The following is a 20,834-nucleotide window of genomic DNA, read 5'->3' on the forward strand; positions in this document are numbered from 1 at the left end:
CCTGTGCGTCCGTAGTCTTGGTCATAACAATCTGAGCTCCAATATTGACAGCAGCCAGTGTGAGCCCGCCGATGGTCGCCTCGTGCAGCCGGAGAGGTAGGGTCGCGTACGTCACGTAGGTAAATAGGGCGCACATGCCGACACTCACGTTCATTGATCTAGGGACGATTGGGAATGATTAGCCTATCAATTGTATTGGGAACTAGCAACTTCTCAGTTAGAAATGACAATTATTAGCCTAGACGTTATATTGGGGACTTCTTTGGAATAAGCTTTTTTAACACGTTTTTCTCAGCTTTACATCCATGTTATCGGCTCCTTTAGATTCGATTTTGACCCTGTTCAAATGGACAGATTTAATTCAAACTTGGTGCACTTATCAAGGATTGGTGACAATACGATAATTTCATGAGTTATTGAGTGTTTTTTTTTCTTAAATAGGTATATTCATTATTATTTTTATTTTGTAAGTTCATCGTGTGTATGATAATGCATGGGTTTAGTAAACTAATGGAGGTATGTTGAGTATTTAATGTATTGACACAAATAAACACTCAAATTCCTGTATCCAAAACAATTTCAATAAACGCGGTTTTATTTCAAACACGCGCGTATATAATATTTATATTCCGTGTACGAATCATACATATATTAATTTGCCCTTTCCCAGTTTGATTTACCATTCATTAATAATTCCAAAGTGAAAATTAGATAACGCGTTGGACCCAAAAGTTTGAAAACACGCAGTTCGCGTGTGTGGGTATATAACTGTCTATCTTCACGATACATTTATGAATATGTGTCGAACTTTGAAACTTACTGACACACTGTTGTTTGATGAAAATCTTTCTTACTTAGAGAAAAACAAAGTTCACAATTATTTTACTCCGATTATTTGAACGTGAAATATTGTAAGAACAAAAAAAAAAATTATTGACATAATAAGGTAATGAACAATGTATGGATGTTCGTTACTCTTTTACGCAAAGTCAGCTGATCGAATCTGTATGAAATTGTAGACATATACCTCATAGTAATCTGGATTAGAATATAGGCTACCTTTTACGCAAGTATACCCACCAAGCGAGTGACGCCGCGGGCTAAAACTAGTAAAGCTGTATATCGATGCTAAACAGCTCCCTATGTTACTATAACATTACATTATGTCACAAGTCAACCTAGCATCTCGAGCAATTGCATTCTCCACGTCTGCGAGGCGTCAGATACATTTTATTTTCTACATCGTGGGCACATGTGGATACGCGTGCCCGTTGCAATTGCAATTGAGCAGATTTAATAAATATACCAAGTTCAAATAAACTAAAAAACGTTTTATCTCTCGATATTTTGTATTGGTCCGATCCTTGATAAGTGTTTGAATTAAATCTGTCCATTTAGTGGATAAAAATCGAGTCTAAAGCTATCGGTTACATACAAACTCAGCAACATACAGGTGAAGCTCATAATTAGCGTTTAAAAAAGTCAAAATGTTTTTATAAAGTCAGCATAAAAATTATTTAAGTGTTTGAAATATGGACCGTTAAATGCCTGCTCTGAATTGAGAAGACCTTTACCGCGGTGTGTGATGTCGGGGTTTTAAATGATTACCGCAATGATTTACATTTTATTCGCTAAATAGGGTACTTTAGGTAATGGCATTTTAATTCGGTCGTATGTATTTATACTATTCTCGAATATTGCTATGTACTAATGAGGTCTGCTAATGACAACATGCTGAATCAGACAAATTAGCTCATGAGATTGCGATGCCTGAAAATCAAACGCAACCGCGCCATGCAAAGGTGTTTTCAGTTCCACAGCACACTGTCTACTGACTGCTAGTAGCCAGTAGCCACAAGTATACGTTTTTCATTATAATCGACAGCAAATATGTAATTACCCGCACACACTACATACACTGAATATGAATTTATAATTGAGCGCTCTTTAAACTTTGCGCGCTTGGTTAAAGAGGCGAAAATGTTAGCTGGATGTAGATTAAAATTGCTTAGTGGTTAGGAGTGTGCTTCAAAGAGACCTCTAAAAATGCTCGAGGCTAAATTAGACCGAGTGTTTGGCGTTGTTCAGTTTTATTTGTGACAAACGAAGGATTAATTTGTGTAACTATTTCCAAACATTGTTTACAAACAGTGACTTCAACAATAATAAATAAAAAAATGCTCTTTTGTTGATTTATAAAATCAACTTCTGGATATTATTTGGCAAAAGTGTTATAATATAGTTGAGTGTCTGAGAAATAATTAATATCGAAAACTCCAAATATCATGTACGTTTTTTCTTTATTAAAATACTATAAATTTGTAGATTTTATAACTAAATCTATTGAAAAGGGCTGCAACAATTCACATGAAAATTTATTATAATATATGAAATGTCAATCAATAATAATATATTACCTTAGAACGGCCGTTCCAGAAAGAGAGCTCTCGGTAAGCAGAAACGTAGCGAGCACGATGTAAGAAATTGTCAGCAGGTAGATCTCATTCATTGCCGGTCGGCTTAGGCACGCCAGAAGACCTAGCACAAGAAATTACGCAATGTATAAAAATTCATTAAACTAATTATAATTATTAAAAAAATCACTTGATTCAAACTAGGGTGGATGTACCACTAGTTGACCATTTAAGCGGTTTTATCTTTAGCTATATATAAAAAACGGGTTATTTGTTTTACGTTCAATGTTATTTTTGGGACACAGATAATTGAATACTCACTGTAACTATTGTTCTTAATATCAATTTGATAACCTTCAAAGGTTTTATGAAAACTACTCTGAAAGTTATTTCTGCTAAAAACACCATTACTTGACCACTGATCACCAATATCTGACCATCATTACTCTAAAAGTTGACCATTTTCAAAATGGACAAAATGTCCTTCTTCGAACATTAGTTTTGTTTAATAAATAAATATATTATTTAATAAATAAAGATAGGTTGATGAAATCAAACCACTTGGTCACGGAAATCAAGTGGACAACTCAAGGTTAATATTCTCGGCCCCGAAACCTGACCAACTAAGTTCGGTATAAAAATCTTACGGTGGTCAGCTTTTGGAAATATGCAACATAAAGCTATGACTTAACTACGGCTTATATGGTTTGTTAAATTAGGTAGGTATAAGCACAAACCAAAGCAAGTCTTTCTTAGCAAAATATAAAGAACCAAGAGCTGACCATACTGGTCAACAATAGGCGAAAAATTGTTTTCGTTGCTCCAAAAGATAACCAGACCGCTAAAAATCATGAAAAACTGTTCATGCCAAAAATGAAGCCGAAAGTCTATAACAGAATGGTTCAACATTATGCCTATAACAAGACATAGAGAGTAATCGATTGCATTCAAGATAAATTAAGATTTAACAATCAACTCCCGATAAAAAACTCTTAGTAAAAAATGTGATTTCTTACGGGGCACCTACTTAATTAGATCTTCGTGTTGAAAAAATGTCAATATTTCTGACCAATGGCAGCAAGGTTTGTTTTTATTTTATAGATGATGTTGCTTTATAGAAAAAACAATAAACTATCATCTGGGGCTGCCGTATTTTCTTAATTGGCGCGTATATTTGAATTTCGGTCATGTATTGGCGCTTGGTCAGCTAGTGGTACATTGACCCTATATTATAGTGGCCTAATAGTTTGACTTATAAAATGACCATCGTGTAGATATTTGTTGCTGATGAATATAGTTTAGTAGTATAGTTTTTAAGCTATTGCATAGCTTCTATCGCGGGCCTTGAGCGCTGGGACCGAATCCAGAAATTCCGTAACGAAAAAACCTCACGCTCCCCACTCCGACGGACGCGGAGGTGTGGCTTGAAGGCATAGCATGCTATAGCTTTACCGCGGCAGTCCCCGAGTGCCACACGTCTTTTTTTGTATAATAATCTTAAGTATTTAAAATTAAATAGCTCTACATTGCGATTTTTTAAATATTTTATGTTTCGTACCATAAATGCGGAAGTTTTAAGAAAGAAAATACTTAAACTACCGATTCCAAAGTCGCTTGAAAAGATTACGTACGCTACGCATTTCGAGTATTTTGCGAGAACTGTCAGCCTCAAACTTGGCGAAGTTAGAACTATTCATTACTCCACTAATTCGTAGCGTATAATCCGCTGGAATCTTGCAAAGGGCTCTTCATATAAACGCGTTGCTTGCAACGGCAATGCTATAATTGCTTCTAGAAGCTACCACCGTAATAAACCGGTATAAACCGGTCTTAAGGGAGCGTCAAAGGTGCCGGCTTACGTGCTCCTACAATGTAGGTGCATTGTTTTGTAATTAGTTAGTCTAAAACATATTGAGTGCACACCAGCTTTGTGGGGTCTGTTAATCTTTGATATTGTACTGCAGAATTACTGAGGTAATTTGCTACGGTGTTTATGTTTACTTTGATGTGAATGAAGAAGTTAATTATGTGAGATATAGCTTGATGGTACTCCTAGATTTTGGACTAATTTAAAAATAAAGCATCCGATATAATCGTATTTGAAAATCCACAAGTGAAATTATTAAAAGCCGGAAATTATTTTTACGCTCGCTCACTCAGATCTGATCTTGGTCTGATCGTTTCTTACTCTTTGACAAAAACAAAAACACTCACAGGTGTAAATCAGAGCGGCCAGGCCAAAGAGTACGACGTTAACCAGATGCGCCACGCGTTCCTTTTCGAAGTATACTCGCATCACTTGTAGCGGACTCGGTTCGGTGAAGTCGGTGGAGCTGGTCACGGATTGGTCGGGTTGTTCAGTCGATAATGCATATACATAGCTGTAACAAAACATATCATAAAGTATTTTATTTAAGGGCTAGGTGATGGTACGAGGTACGTACTATACCCGGCGCGGCGTATGATGATCCCTATGACAGTTCGTCTTAGTGATTGCTCGTATGATGGGTGATGGGTCGTGTCGATACCTTACTATTTTATAGGCAAAGGCGTGGTTTGCATTCATCCACGTCGGTAAACATGTTTTTATAAATATTATAAAATGAATTTTTAACTAAAATTTTTAACGTCTTTTATGTTGTTCTTAACTGTATTAATTTAAGTTTTTTGCATAGATTAAGTAGGTTAAAGTAAAACGAAAGTTTTCCAAAACATAAAAATGCGCCTTATCATTGTCACGTAATTTTTAACCCGTTTAACACAGTGTATATTATTTTATCGTGAAAATGGAAGCCCCCATTTAATTTGTCTAAAAAACTTATATTATCATAGGTAAGTAAATTAACGAGAACGGTAATTAATTAATTAATTATGCTGCGAACTTCTGTTCCATTCAATAGTGAATGAACTGAAGCTTAAGCATGGAAAAAATGTGATCTCGTTTCCATTATCGAAATTTGTTTATCGATACTTTCCGCACTAGTCGATAAATGCCAACGATGTAAATTTTGTAGGACGTAAACGTAAAGTCAGATTGATATAATTTCTCGTAAATGTTAAGAATTGTTATAATTCCAACAGAATATCATTGTTATGGCATAAAGCTACGTAAAAATTAATAAATGCCATTTTTAGACGCTTCCAATACGTTTCTAATTTAATGGTGACGCCATTACAAGTTTGTCTCTTGAGAATAATTGTCAGTGTCATAGGGATCATCATTCGCCGCGCCGATTCAAATTTAATTGCACGATTAAACTATAGATAAGATAAAAGTAAAATATATTAGGTAGTGGTATAAATAACTGACCCTTGTACTATTCTACGATATAAAGTGGATGTATTTAATAAAACGATGGGTACAGGACACCCAATCGAATGACCTAGAAATCAAAGGATATGTTTTTATCGGTTTCTAACTGAATTTATCCATCGGAAACAAAAACCTATCTATACATCTATACAAATATTATAAAGAGGAAAGGTTTGATTTTTTGTTTGTTTGTTTGTTTGTATGAATTGAATAGGCTCCGAAACTACTTGGCAGATTTGAAAAATTCTTTCACTGTTGGAAAGCTACATCATTTCTGAGTGACATAGGCTAGGTTTTATCCCGGAAATCCCACGGGAACGGGAACTATGCGGGTTTTTTTTTGAAAACGCGGGCGAAGCCGCAGGCGGAATGCTAGTCTTTTATAAAGCAATTTCGATAATCCTCAAAGATAATGTTAAGTGAAGATTTAAGAATAGATACCCAATAAAATGTACAAACAAAGAAAACATTTACAATACCAATCAATCACAAATCGATCTATTAACACCCTTATCTTATAATACGGCCCAAACCGTGTTAATCCCATTTAATACCATTAAGAATCTCACCAACCATTGATTACTGCTACAATCTTCGAAACATCAAAGATTATATTTTGGCAGATACGTTAGACACAAATTTAATTAACAACGCAATTTTACAAAACAGCAAGGAATACTTCGCAGACACGTTGTCACAAAGATAATTAAAGATAATTTCAACCGACTTCAAAAAGGAGGTGGTTATGTTTATTCCCATTTAGATTTGGTCTAGTTTTGATAATTTAGAGGTTTAGTTTTTTTAATTACTTCTTTTACGCTTGATGGTTTCTTACCTGTATGGATCCGGGTCAACCAGGGCAAAGCTCGACAGGTTCAAAGGAATGTGGAGCGTCTGCGCCAGGTAGTTTTGGGCGTGGAGCAGCGAGCGGACCTGTACGGCGACCAGGCCCACGCCCACGCCCAGCAAGAGGCCGAGGAGGGTTGTCATGTTCGTTTGATTCATTCGTAGGAAGTAACGCTGGTACAGCATTTCCACCTGGAACAAAGGAGGGGTTAGAATACGCGTACTATATTATTAGTCAGTTTGGATTCCGCAAGTATCCGTTAATTAAGTTAACAGGTTTAGTCTTTTCTATAGGTAAAATAAATGTATTTGTAGGTTCTAGGTATTTGTTATAACACGTATCTCGTCGACAAAAAGTTACTTTTGTGTAGAATAGGTAAAAAAAAATAATCAAAAAATACATAATTGGTAATACTTTTCTAGATTAGTCATTAAAACTAGCACCTAATGTTTAAATTATTATTAAGTCGCAATCATTGTGAGCAAGATATTTTTTGTAATTTGCAGGATGAAGAAAATCTTTTCTTTTTTAAATAAAAATTGTTTCACTATAAAAAAAAATATAGTGACAAAATTATTTAAATTGTAGTTTACAATATAATAATCATGATTATTATTCAAACAATGGTAATGTTCTAACTCACCATACAAAAAATAAACAATTCCGATGTGGTCTGATCCACGACCCACACTATTGTGAAAGGGAATAAATATAATGTACATCTTTATGCAATTCCTGAGAAGGATCAGCGACACAATCGCTAGAAAAATACATATGTAGTAGGTAGTTACATTGTTGCATAGTTAAGGAGATAGCATGTGTCGATACATATTTTATCTTTACGGTGGTAGATTGAAAGATTTAATATTTATGTTTTATACGATAGCTAAATAATATCTTTAGAATTCAACGTCGATATTATGGCTCTTGGATTTTTATTTAATGTCATGGAAAAAAACTACTTAATCTCATTTTTCTTAATTTAGCTATAGGTTGTTAATACCTATAGAGATGGATGTCAACTACAGTAAGGTATATTAAATAAAATATTGACGATTTTGGATTAAATAATCTAGTTGTTGATTAATTAATCCTTATTGCAGCAGGCTGTGGTGGTAGAAATTGTTTTTATGCTTTCATAAATCATAACATTGAAATAATCCTACAAAAACTGTTTCATCTAATCAAATGAGTGTATATTTTTCTCATACCGGATCTTAGACTATTAGGGGAGACAAGTGCAACAATAATAAAATTTAGTTATATAAAAGAGGATACACATCGCTACAAACATCTATAGATGTAAGACTGTGTTATGCTAAACCATAATCAGTTACAACGCAACCAAAATTGAATTAACGTAGAAATTGTAAGATCATCAAGTAATTAATTATTGATTACAAGATTGATGGACGAAGCAATCGATCAATCAATCAGGCAGCTTGTTCCGTGTAGAACAATTATCCGTATTGTGTTTTACACGGTAATATATTGCTATATATGTAAACGTGAGGAAACAGAATAAACAGACGAAGTCGCTTGTTCGACTGTAAATAAACAGTTGACTTACTACTCAATTAATTTTTATTTATTTACTAGCGGACCGCCCCGGCTTCGCCCGTGGTACCTACATATGAAAAATAGATGTTGGCCGATTCTCAGACTTACCCGATATGCACAGAAAATTTCATGAGAATCGGTCCACCCGTTTCGGAGGAGTATGCAGACTAACATTGTGACACGAGAATTTTATATATAAGATATACATTGGTTTAATTACGCACTGTGGTCTATATGTCAAAAAACAGACCAAAACAGGCCTTATGTTTTTGTAATGGAAAAAATTTGGAATGATGATGATCGTGGTGGTGATGATTATGATATTTTAGCACGCGATTGAAAGTACTATATTTCTCTACTAGCTTCCGCCCGCGACTCCGTCCGCGCGGAAAAATTAAGATTTATTTATTTCTACGTATTTTTCCGGGATAAAAAGTATCCTATTTTATGCCCAGGATAATAAGGTATAATTATATCAAGTTTCATCGAAATCGAACCGTTAGTTTTTACGTGATGCCTTCACATACAGACAGACAGACAGACAGACAGATAGACAGACAGACAAAAATTTTTTTAATCACATATTTGGGTTTGGTATCGATCCAGTAACACCCCCTGCTATTTATTTTTTCAATATTTTCAATGTACAGAATTGACCCTTCTACAGATTTATTATATGTATAGATTAAAATACTTGCAAAAAGGTTACTTACTTATACAAATTACTTTTCTGTACAATATACAGAAATATTTTGTCATTTCATCAAAAACAAAGGCAACCGAGCAAAGCCAAACTCTGTATATACTATAAAGTGTGGCGTCATTAATATTCATTATGTATAATATTATGTATTGATCATTGAACTCGTCAGCTTATTTTTGTTTCATCGACACATTAATTCACACTTGAATGTATTAAGAGACAGCGCATCACATTTCACAGTCAACTGAACCTGAGCAAGGTCGGCGATGAAGGGGAAGTAAACATTAAATAATTTATTAATATAATCTTATGTCATGTTCAGGGATCAGAGTTCGTAGTAATGCAAGCTGACACTTGGCCACCCAACGGTAGAATAGTGTCGCGTAAACAAGGCGCCATAGTATGATAATGTATACAGGTAGGTAGTGGCTTCTTCCTACGGTTTTACGTGTTTCTACCTAGATTTAAATCTGTATTAGAAATAGAAAATTTTTTATACGCCACCATGTGAACAATACATATCTAAACAATTTAAAACAAAAAAGCTTTAGTGTCAAAGGGAGCAACAATTAATAAAAACGTATTAGTGCAAGGAGGTTCAAATAATTATTTTTAAGTAATAGTTTGATGTAACTAACTTGTAACAAATAAATATACATGTACCTTTCTCTAATGGTTGTATCGTCCAAAACAATACAAGGACGGTATTAAGCCTTGAAAAACGATGACTCTTATAGGCATACATACAATAAAAGTAGGGATGTAACGATACCGATACCGATACCGATATATCGGCCGATTAATCGGCAAGCCGATATATCGGTATCGCCGATAATAAAACAACCGATACCGATATCAAACAATTCAAAAAACCGCGCCCAATGAACGATGCGGAAGGCTGCCCGCGCGTGCGAACTTAGTTTTCTGAAAAAACTACCAATAGTAAACTTTTATTAGGTACTGATTGTATGTGTATTACTTAAAGTTTAACTGACTTTGTAAAATAATAATACTAAAATAAATGGTTTTGTTGTTTTTTGATTTGGCATTTTTATTTAAAAGAATACGATTAACAGTTGAGTCTCTGTTAAGAGCGCATATTCTATTTAACGCAAGTCAAAAACTCCGCGATCTATTACGATAGATCGCGGCTTGCGCTATCCTTTTACTATGAACAGCATAGATCCACAGGAGAGCGCCGAGCAACATGTCCTCTCTCTGGAAAGGCTCGCTGCCGACTGATTTTAATCGGGTTGCGCGCAGTGTTTTATAGTACTTTAAAAAAAATTGTAGAAAAATAATAGAGGTACCTTAGTTGATTTTTTAAATTTTATCTTATAAGTAAGACATTCTTTTATTGCAATATGTATAAATTATATTCAATAAAGTCAAATATCTTGGTGAAAATAATCATTTTGTCGACTATAATTTCTAAAAAAATTCACATTGTTCGGATTTTAATTTCGTAAGTTAGGAGTCCAAAATAAAAAAATCTTTTAACTAACTATTTTAATAAGGATTTTTGCAGTTAGTTAAAAATAATTGTGTGTTAGATCTGTCAGCAATTTCAGATATTTTTAGCTTCGAAATTGACACTAAAAGTGAAATCAAGTAATCATCGGCTCAGTTATCTTGATGGTATTCAGAAATACTGTATTAATTGAAAAAAACTCTTAACTAACTACATAGACAATAAAATTTCCTAAAATTATTACTAATTCATATGTTTGTAAGATAAGTGGTTGATGGACAATCTGGTTTGAAAAATCACATATTTGAGCCAAACAGCGCACGGACCGCGTACACGGCCTTAAATGTTGGTAACTTTTTATGCATAATTCACTATTTATTTTTCTACCAAGCAATCGATATCGGTATCGGTATCGGTATCGCCGATACATTACTACAAATATCGGTATCGGTATCGTATCGGCAAAATCATGTATCGTTACATCCCTAAATAAAAGCTTATACGATCACACCACTTCTCATAAATATACTTACTTTATGTAACAGGCACACAACATATCTTATCAATGTAATACAAACATTTTCTGCTGACAATGTATCATCTTTATAATATTAAATTGATTCTAAATAAATTCACAGTAAACTTAAACTTGTTAAATTATCGATAACAAAACTGTACTCCACAAGGATAACTTCCGCATTAAAAGTTTTGTGCATAGCAAAGTGTGCAATTATTTATCTTTGCAAGGAGTAAACTCGATACTTTCTCACTAAGGCTCACCGTAAATACGGAACTGCCGACCCGTAAACGAAACGTTCTCCAAGATTGAAAAGTTTATTACCCCTGATGGAAATCGATATTTTGACTAGCCCTTTTGTACACCCTTTTTTGTGTTATAGGTCAATATAAATCAAGTTGATGTAAATGGATGGTTCTGGAAACGATTTGCGTGTCCACTGTCCACTTTAAAATAGATGAGACGGCCCGTTTTGTAATTCACTTGAACTTTTCAGTTCATTAATTTACGATGGTATACCTTTACATGTTTACCACACAGTCAACCATACACCGGTACGCCTTACTGTACTGTTTTGACTTTAAAATAACCATAACTATAATAAATATACGGTTATTTAAAAGTCAAAACAATTTTATTTATAAGAAAAGAAAATGAAATGATAACAGCAAAAGATTTATAAAAGTAATTGGAACTGTACCGAGCTCTTAATAAATCGACAAACGTTAACTTGAATGATTTTTTTCAAATGCTTTTCCATTTTTATCATTCAAAAATATCGACGATACGCAATATTTCGTTACAAAGCGATGAATGTTTTTAATCCTTGATACCAACTACTTAGTTAGTTTTAATCTCAAACCTTTCAAAACATGAGTAACACGATTCCTAAATGCCTAGCTATTTTATTTTGTAATCTAAGTGCCTAGCTATTTCAATATTCATTTTCAGTGTTAACGAACAATCCGAGCGAATAAATACGTTGCTTTTAATAACTCTACATAATTATATACATTAATAGTAAAATGCTTGATTCAAAGGGAGCATCGTTAATAATTGAGTGAAGGTCTCAAGTACTGTTAGGCGCGGGACATATACAAGCGGCGCGGCGCGCATCGGGCGCACCGCGGGCGCGCCAGCCGGCGCGCCGCGGGCGCGCTGTTGGCGTCCGAAAATGATATTTATATAGAGTGGTTAAATGCATTTTCTTCATGCATAATTTAGTAAAATTATGTTTTTTGTGCTAAAAGAGATTTGAAAGTAACGTTAATTTGAAAGTAACGATTTTGTTTTGATAATTCCTTGTAAGTAAATAGCGAGGATAACCCCACGATTGCAAATATATCTTTGTTGGAAATGTTGGAATTTACTTGGAAAATTTTATAGTACTTTTAAAGTAATTTTAAAGTAGTACTGGTGTAATGATGGAAGAAAAGAAGGTTAAAATAACACAAAATTTATATTGTACTAGCGGTCCGCCCCGGCTTCGCCCGTGGTACATATTTCGCAATAAAAGGTAGCCTATGTTCTTTCTCAGGGTCTAAAGATTATCTGTGCCAAATTTCATCAAAATCGGTCCAGTACCTAGTTTATGCGTGAAAACCATACATACATACATACAAACCTTTCCTCTTTATAATATTAGTATAGATAAAATATGGTTTTCAAACACAGGTTTACATTTAAACCATATAAATCTTATCATTAAAATCTCAGTTCAAAAGTATTTACAGTACTGATCATTCCACAATATTCTTACAATTACAAATAAATAAAAAACACAATCAAAATCAGGATTATCTTTATTTCTGACATTGTAAATACATGGGAACTTTCATTATGCTCTTCTTCATTTTCACTTTCCCTACTGCCATCACCTGTGTAAATCATTTCATCGATTAATTCAATTCACCTTTAAAAACAAAACGAAGAAGGGTATGTAATAGCAGCTCTATATAATTCCACACAGAGAGAACACATTTTTGACTGACAGGCTACCGTCTCCTATAGACCGGGAGATACTGACACAAAATTTCGAGTCATTTGTAACAGGATGGCGGTTCTACAGGGGTCTTAGTACGCAATGACAAAAAGAAAAACGATGGTGTGAACGCTGGTACCGGCGGCTTAGTCGCGTGGGCGTTAGTCGAACTCGTCGGAAAAATAGCGAAGTCAAACGATTTGTAACACAAAAATTTTAGAATTTACCGATAGCCCATAAAAAAGAAGTAGGCGGTAGTGTCATGCCATACTTTTCCGGTGTGACTTACAGCCCGCCATACCGACGCGAATGTGTTGATTTAAAAAAAACAATTCAACCATTTGTACCAGGCTAACTTTTGCACAGGTAACCATCGTCGTGCAGCCATTTACGAAAATCGCCATGCCATACTTTTCGGACGATTCCAAATGGTCGCCATACCGCCGAAAATCTGCAAATTTTTTTTTTGTAAAAATTGTAATTGTAACTCGAAATTTTGTGTCAGTATCTCCCGGTCTACTACCACCCGATTTGTTTTTGATTGTGTATGACCGTGAATTGACCTCTATTTGGATGCGATGGGGGAAGCGCGCCTGCGGTACGCCTGCGGTACGCCCGCGGCGCAACGGTGGCGTGCCGCCTCGACGCCTGTCCAAAATTCTTTCATACAAAATGTATAAGAAGGATGTGGTGCAAAACAGATTGAAGAGGCGCGCTTATGGCACGCCCGCGCCCGCACCGCTTGTGTTTGACCCGCGCCTTATAATTTCGTACATGCAAAGCTGTGGAGAATAACAAATCGTCCTTTGACCAAACTTGCCTCTTTGCCAGAAGCTCAAATAATATCTGAACTCGACAATAAATCCATCTTGACGACGCGGTTGGCGCAGTGGTAAAGTAACTGCCTACTGAGCCGACGGTCCCGGGTTCGATCCCCGGTCAGGGCAAATATTTGTGTGATGAACTCAATTATTTGTTCTTGGGTCTGGGTGTTATTATCTATATATGTATTTATAATATTATATTTATCGTCGCCTAGTACCCACAACACAAGCCTTCGAGCTTACTGTGGGACTAGGTCGATTTGTGTAATAATGTCCTATAATATTTATTTATTTATTTATCTTACGTTATTGAATGTAACATCTTTGAAGTTAATGGAATTGTCTGTGGAATTGCGATATTTAGAAAACTTGTAAACTAAGCCCAGTTTACAAGTTTTCTAAATATCAAAAACAAGGTTCAATCTCGCTGTCCAAAATATTTAACGAGATGTAGTCCATTGAATGAGTCCCTCCAAGGGGGGTCTAGAGTGCGTGAGTTAGTAACGTAAGATGTTTCTTCGGAAACATGTCAAGAGTCCCTAGGTAATAAACATACTAAAACCCCGGGACACTAGGAGGAGCCCCGGAGTGGGGGGAGGGGGGGGAATGGGTCCATTTTTTCATTTATCGCTTAAATCTCAAAAACGGTACATGTTAGAGAAAAACTTTCAAGGACAAGTTGAAAGGCCATAAAATTATCTACAAGTTGTACCTACAACATTTTTTCCTATATCCTACTGTTTCTGAGTTATACGCAGTAAAAAATGATTTTGGCTCAAACAATTTCCCCATACTATACATCAATCGATCAAAAAATATTTCTTTCTTCCAAAAAACTCAAATGTGCAACTTGTGACCGGTACTGATAGGTTGCTCTTAATTAGGTCTATAATTGGTAAAATAAACACATTTCTCCATGGAAGCCTTTAGGAGGAATCGATTGTCAAAATATTATATTAGGGCAGTTTGAGTTACTGAACTTGATCTTTTTATTTTTTTCTTCCAAAAGACTCAAAAGTGCAACTTGTGACCGGTAAAGATAGATTGCTCATAATTAGGTCTATCATTGATAAAAATACCAGATTCCATCACGGAGGCGTTTACGGGGAATTGAATTTTATCAGGGTAGTTACGATACTTGAACTTTTTATTTTTTTTCTTCCAAAAAACTCAAAAGTGCAACTTGTGACTGGTACAGATAGATTGCTCATAATTAGGTCTATCATTGATAAAAATTCCAGATGCCACCATGGAGGCGTTTACGGGGAATTGAATTTTATTCACACGCACACGCACTCTAGAACTTTTTATTCAATGGACTAATTATTCATATGAAAAATATAATTTATTGTCCACATTTTATTACATACATACATACATATTCATTTCTCTTTTGACTACGAAATTTATAGATTAAAAAAATCATTAATTTTTTGTTTGAATCCGTGTAGTATATCTTCTTCTTTTTTGTTTATGGCCTTCCCGATCCCGATGAGTATTTCATAATTTCATATACACTACAGTGAAGACATCGTGTGAATTTAATCATACTATAATATGTACATTGGAAGGGTCTAAAGAAAACAAAATATATGCAAAGCCCAAATGTGGCAATACCGGTTTGTATTTACGGCTAACCTATACCCAGATAATGAAATTTCGGGAGTACTTTAGTAGATTAAAAAGGTATTGTAATAACGCAAGAAATATGGATCTCTATTTTGTACAAAACTCAGGCATGTAATAGATAAATTCTTTTATTTTGTGTTATAAATATAAAATCACATTAAATTAGGTATATAATAAATATTAGCAAAGTCACTAATATCTGTACAAAGAAATCGCAATGTCGAAGAAATATTGAAAAATTATGAAATTGGCGGCCATAGTATTAGCACAGATAATATTATAATAGGTATTAGCTCAAAGACTAGTTTGTAATGAAAATGATTAACGATACTGTCGTAGTTTAGGAAAGTAATTAATAACCTTAAATCTATACAATAAATCACCTCTTAGATACTCTTAGGTAAACTGTTAACGAATGTACCGAGACTTTTCAAATTATTCTTTACTAGATTTTCGCCCGCGGCTTCGCTCGCGTTTTCAAAGGAAAACCCGCATAGTTCCCGTTCCCGTGGGATTTCCGGGATTAAACCTATCCTATGTGTAAATCCAAGTTACCCTCTATATGTGTGCTAAATTTCATTGTAATCGGTTCAGTAGTTTTTACGTGAAAGAGTAACAAACATCCATACATCCATACATCCTTACAAACTTTCACCTTTATAATAGTATTAAGATTAACAAGCGTCAAAAGTGAATTTCCAACGTATATTTCAAAAAATTAAAATATGTAACAGATTACTAAAATACTTTTCTTCTAAAAGTAAAATTTTCATCAAGCTACTTACGAAATGGTTAATACCTTCCTTCTGTATGCCCATAATAACAAAATGTAATGAAAACCTACTGAACCGTTACCTAGAAAACACACACAAGGTGAATTCACTGGCTTCAATCCCCTTGATTTCCGCATAATATTTCCTTAAGGCAGCAATTTTGCATAATTTCTACACCCTCAAAAGTTTTGAACTATATCCTACTGTTTCTGAGTTATACGCAGTAAAAAATGATTTTGGCTCAAACAATTTCCCCATACTATACATCAATCGATCAAAAAATATTTCTTTCTTCCAAAACACTCAAATGTGCAACTTGTGACCGGTACTGATAGGTTGCTCTTAACCCGTGACACGTTCTACGCACAATATTTGTGTCGTAACGCAAATTGTACTGTAGCGTCGTGCGCACAAACTCTGTGCCTAACGCGGCCCGTGACATTGAAGGCCATCTGTAGTGAATTACAAGTGAATGTTTCCAGTATAAAAAATATTTCTCTATGCCTTAAACATTTATAATTCGAATCGACACGACTCCGAGACAGGCAATAGAGACCAAAACCACAAAATAAAAAAAAAAGTGAATCATTGATTGAGTTGCGTCATCGGCCATAGTTTGTGACATTTGTCTTGTTCAACGAATATGTGGATTGTGAATTATGCCGAGAGGAATAATTAGATGAGTGATAATTGAGACGTATATTACTGGAAATTTTACGTAGAATACGTTTATGATATTGGTTTTAGGGATATTTGAAGAATACTCAGTGAAAAAGTGTCTCAACTTTTCAGTGCGGAAGACGCAAAATGGCGCTTTTTTTCTTGTTTGTGAATAATGGAGATTTGTTATTATTCATAGTGAAATACGTTGTGTTAAATGTGTGAAAATATAAGTGAATGTATTTGGCAATCGTGTAGTGATATGAAAACGTGAATATGATCATTTGATGACTCAGCATTATCATGTAAGTGTTAGTATGTAAGCAATTAAAATTAAAACAAAAGAAAATCATTTTTTTATAATTTTATAGAAAAAATATATCGTCATGATTACATTTTTATGCTATAACTAGTTTCTTCCTCTTTCCAAAAATATATAATACATGGCATATAATTATAGAACAATAGGGTAAATAAAATTTTCAAACTCGGTAGTCATAAAAAAGCTAGATTTCGTGAACTCCCTTGACACTATCGGGATCGGTGCAGGCTGTGCGCCAGACGCGTGATAGGTTAATTAGGTCTATAATTGGTAAAATAAACACATTTCTCCATGGAAGCCTTTAGGAGGAATCGATTGTCAAAATATTATATTAGGGCAGTTTGAGTTACTGAACTTGATCTTTTTATTTTTTTCTTCCAAAAGACTCAAAAGTGCAACTTGTGACCGGTAAAGATAGATTGCTCATAATTAGGTCTATCATTGATAAAAATACCAGATTCCATCACGGAGGCGTTTACGGGGAATTGAATTTTATCAGGGTAGTTACGATACTTGAACTTTTTATTTTTTTTCTTCCAAAAAACTCAAAAGTGCAACTTGTGACTGGTACAGATAGATTGCTCATAATTAGGTCTATCATTGATAAAAATTCCAGATGCCACCATGGAGGCGTTTACGGGGAATTGAATTTTATTAGGGTAGTTAGTTAAAAAGTTCAAGTATCGTAACTATCCTAATAAAATTCAATACCTCCTAAACGCCTCCACGGTGGAATCTGGTTTTTTTATCAATGATAGACCTAATTATGAGCAATCTATTGGTGCCAGTCACAAGTTGCACTTTTGAGTTTTTTGGAAGAAAAAAAATAAAAAGTTCAAGTATCGAAACTACCCTAATAAAATTCAATTCCCCGTAAACGCCTCCGTGGTGGAATCTGGTATTTTTATCAATGATAGACCTAATTATGAGCAATCTATCAGTACCGATCACAAGTTGCACTTTTGAGTTTTTTGGAAGAAAAAAATAAAAAGATCAAGTTCAGTAACTCAAACTACCCTAATATAATATTTTGACAATCGATTCCTCCTAAAGGCTTCCATGGAGGAATGTGTTTATTTTACCAATTATAGACCTAATTAAGACCAATCTATCAGTACCGGTCACAAGTTACACATTTGAGTTTTATGGATGAAAGAAATATTTTTTGATCGATTGATGGGGAAATTGTTTGAGCCAAAATCATTTTTTACTGCGTATAACTCAGAAACGGTAGGATATAGGAAAAAATGATTAAGGTACAACTTGTAGATAATTTTATGGCCTTTCAACTTGTCCTTGAAAGTTTTTCTCTAACATGTACCGTTTTTGAGATTTAAGCGAAAAATGAAAAAATGGACCCATTCCCCCCCTCCCCCCACTCCGGGGCACCTCCTAGTGTCCCGGGGTTTTAGTATGTTTATTACCTAGGGACTCTTGACATGATTCCGAAGAAACATCTTACGTTACTAACTCACGCACTCTAGAACTTTTTATTCAATGGACTAATGTGAACAGTTGTTTCTAATTGCATCTTTCTATAAGTAATTTTTATAATCATACTACATAATATTTGCCTTGGCTTCCGTCGCGTTACTTTTTTATACTATTACAAAAATAGTAATTATCCTAAAGCAAGTAGAGAAAAATCCATCAATCCAAAAACCATCCATCCAACATGAATACTTTATTGTATTAATATTTTTGTTATAATCACATCGTTTATTGTATTGAAAACGATTTTCAAGTACTAAGTTTATACAATAAAACTCACTTATCCAGATATTCCCAGAACTGAACGTAGGTATCGTTATTACAAAGAAAATTTACTTTCAGATAAAACCCATCTAGATCAATTTATCATTCGAAAGCCTACGAATATTATATTCCGATTTCAGGAATGAAAGCGTAAAAAATGTTTTCGTATTGAATAATTGGAACGCCAATAAAATATTACAAAACATTTTTAAGCTATTGCATAGCTTCTATCGCGGGCCTTGAGCGCTGGGACCGAATCCAGAAATTCCGTAACGAAAAAACCTCACGCTCCCCACTCCGACGGACGCGGAGGTGTGGCTTGAAGGCATAGCATGCAATAAATAGCTTTACCGCGGCAGTCCCCGAGTGCCACACGTCTTTTTTTCAGATCACTGTTTTCCGATTGGATAATTTAATTTAATGTGCAAAACTAACACTTCATCCATACTAATATACTAATATATTATACGTACAGGGTGTAATCGTTAAGTGTGCACAGGCGATTATTCCGTAACTATTACAGATATTTTTTTAAGTTTTTTAACTATAAACTGATATTGAAAGTACTTAACCTAATGAGTAAAATGGCCACTGTGTGGTAAATGGCTCTACTTTAGAGACAACAGAGCAGAGGCGGCTCGTGACAAAATTTTATGGGTGTTCACTTGAAATAAAACACTGAAAATACATGGTGTAAAGCAGTACATTTATCAAAAAAATTACTTATAAAGGAAATACCTACATACGTCTTTCTTTTTGGTGTGCAAAAATATCTATAACTTAAAGCGACAAGACATTCGTAAATATCTGTTGTTGCTTTCATCACAACCACACAACCACGGTTTTTTTTACATATTGTTCAGATTTAAACACACGCGTATATGTTTTCGTTTTTGTCGTACATTTTTGCGTAAGATCAAGTTCAGGCCGTGGCGGTCCCTTAGCTTTACATTCAAGCCGAATTTGTAACGTTTTATCACACTTTTTAATGAACGCCACATTATAATTATTGTTCATTTTAACACTCACAAGTAATACTGATAAGTACAGGCTATTTCAACACGTATTTTATAATTTTAATTAGAAAATTGCATGAATCGCGCGCGTGCATTGAAGTTGACTCGAGAGTCGAGTGTTTGTTTATATTATAGACGTAGCAACTGGCAATGTCGCAATCGCTGTCCTGCCGGGCGGTAAAAACGAACCGGCAACGTTTGCGGGTGCGGCGCACCGAATTTTGCTACTTTTCCATAGAAAATCTTTTGTTTCACGCGCAGGGCTCTGGCAAAACCCTCTCTTTCACTCCTATTGGATTTCGTATTAGGAAATGTACTAAATCTTTTTTCATTGGAGCGCAATCGTGAGCGCACCGCTTCGCGCGTTACATAATACAGTAGGTATTATACAGGTGTATGGGATGATGGAATGATGGATATATTCATTGGTATTAACAGTAGTTTTAAAGATTACGATTGATTTTAAATAGTAATAATTAATGTTAATAATTAAATTAAGGAGTATGATTTTATTATAATTATTTATGGGAGTTCACTGCACCAGCGCTCCTTAGGGCGAGCCGCCTCTGCAACAGAGCATATTATATGAAATTCGATCAGGCACATTTCAAATTCTACAAAATGCTAAAACTTGATTTTAATGAAACAATTGCTATTGTAATTACATTTATGTTAAAATACCGCATTAGATTCTCAGCAATCACGTTACATGTAGGCTACATCAAATGAAAACTTTCCTCCGCTAATAATATCGCGACAAACGGTGAAATTGCATAAAAATGAAACACGATTCGAGCGAATATATAAAACGAGCTTGGATTCACAGCTGACGTCATAGTCTCTCTCGTTTACGCTTACATTTACCAATCTTTTCGACTTCATAGCCACCAAATTGACTTTCCGAAAAATTGTAAATTAATTTTCTTTGAATAAATTTCCGGCTGTTTCACCTTTTTCACGAGCAAATCTCATCACACGCTCTCGAGGGTAATTGTAGTATTCTAATAGACCGGGAGATACTGACACAAAATTTCGAGTCATTTGTAACA

The 20,834-nt window shown here is 34.7% G+C and overlaps 1 protein-coding gene across 2 annotated transcripts in view; it reads right to left on the reverse strand.

Moving 5' to 3' along the window:
* Nucleotides 1-20,834, reverse strand: part of LOC149911331 (adenylate cyclase type 6) — a 138,050-nt gene that overhangs the window by 45,338 nt on the left and 71,878 nt on the right. The window contains exons 5-9 of one of the 2 annotated variants that reach the window (XM_090105416.1): nucleotides 6,583-6,765; nucleotides 6,234-6,241; nucleotides 4,629-4,747; nucleotides 2,418-2,538; nucleotides 2-158 (exon numbers count right to left, since the gene is read on the reverse strand). In XM_090105416.1, coding sequence (XP_089961542.1) covers nucleotides 2-158; nucleotides 2,418-2,538; nucleotides 4,629-4,747; nucleotides 6,234-6,241; nucleotides 6,583-6,765 — 588 coding nt within the window. Of the gene's footprint in view, nucleotide 1; nucleotides 159-2,417; nucleotides 2,539-4,628; nucleotides 4,796-6,233; nucleotides 6,242-6,562; nucleotides 6,766-20,834 lie in introns of both variants that reach the window. The other variant, XM_090105407.1, reaches the window with a different exon arrangement.

The sequence above is a fragment of the Colias eurytheme genome, chromosome 1 (assembly GCF_061535395.1).
Source record: "Colias eurytheme isolate Ceu_HAF_F1 chromosome 1, ilColEury1 Martin Lab GWU primary, whole genome shotgun sequence".
Lineage (NCBI taxonomy): Eukaryota > Metazoa > Arthropoda > Insecta > Lepidoptera > Pieridae > Colias > Colias eurytheme.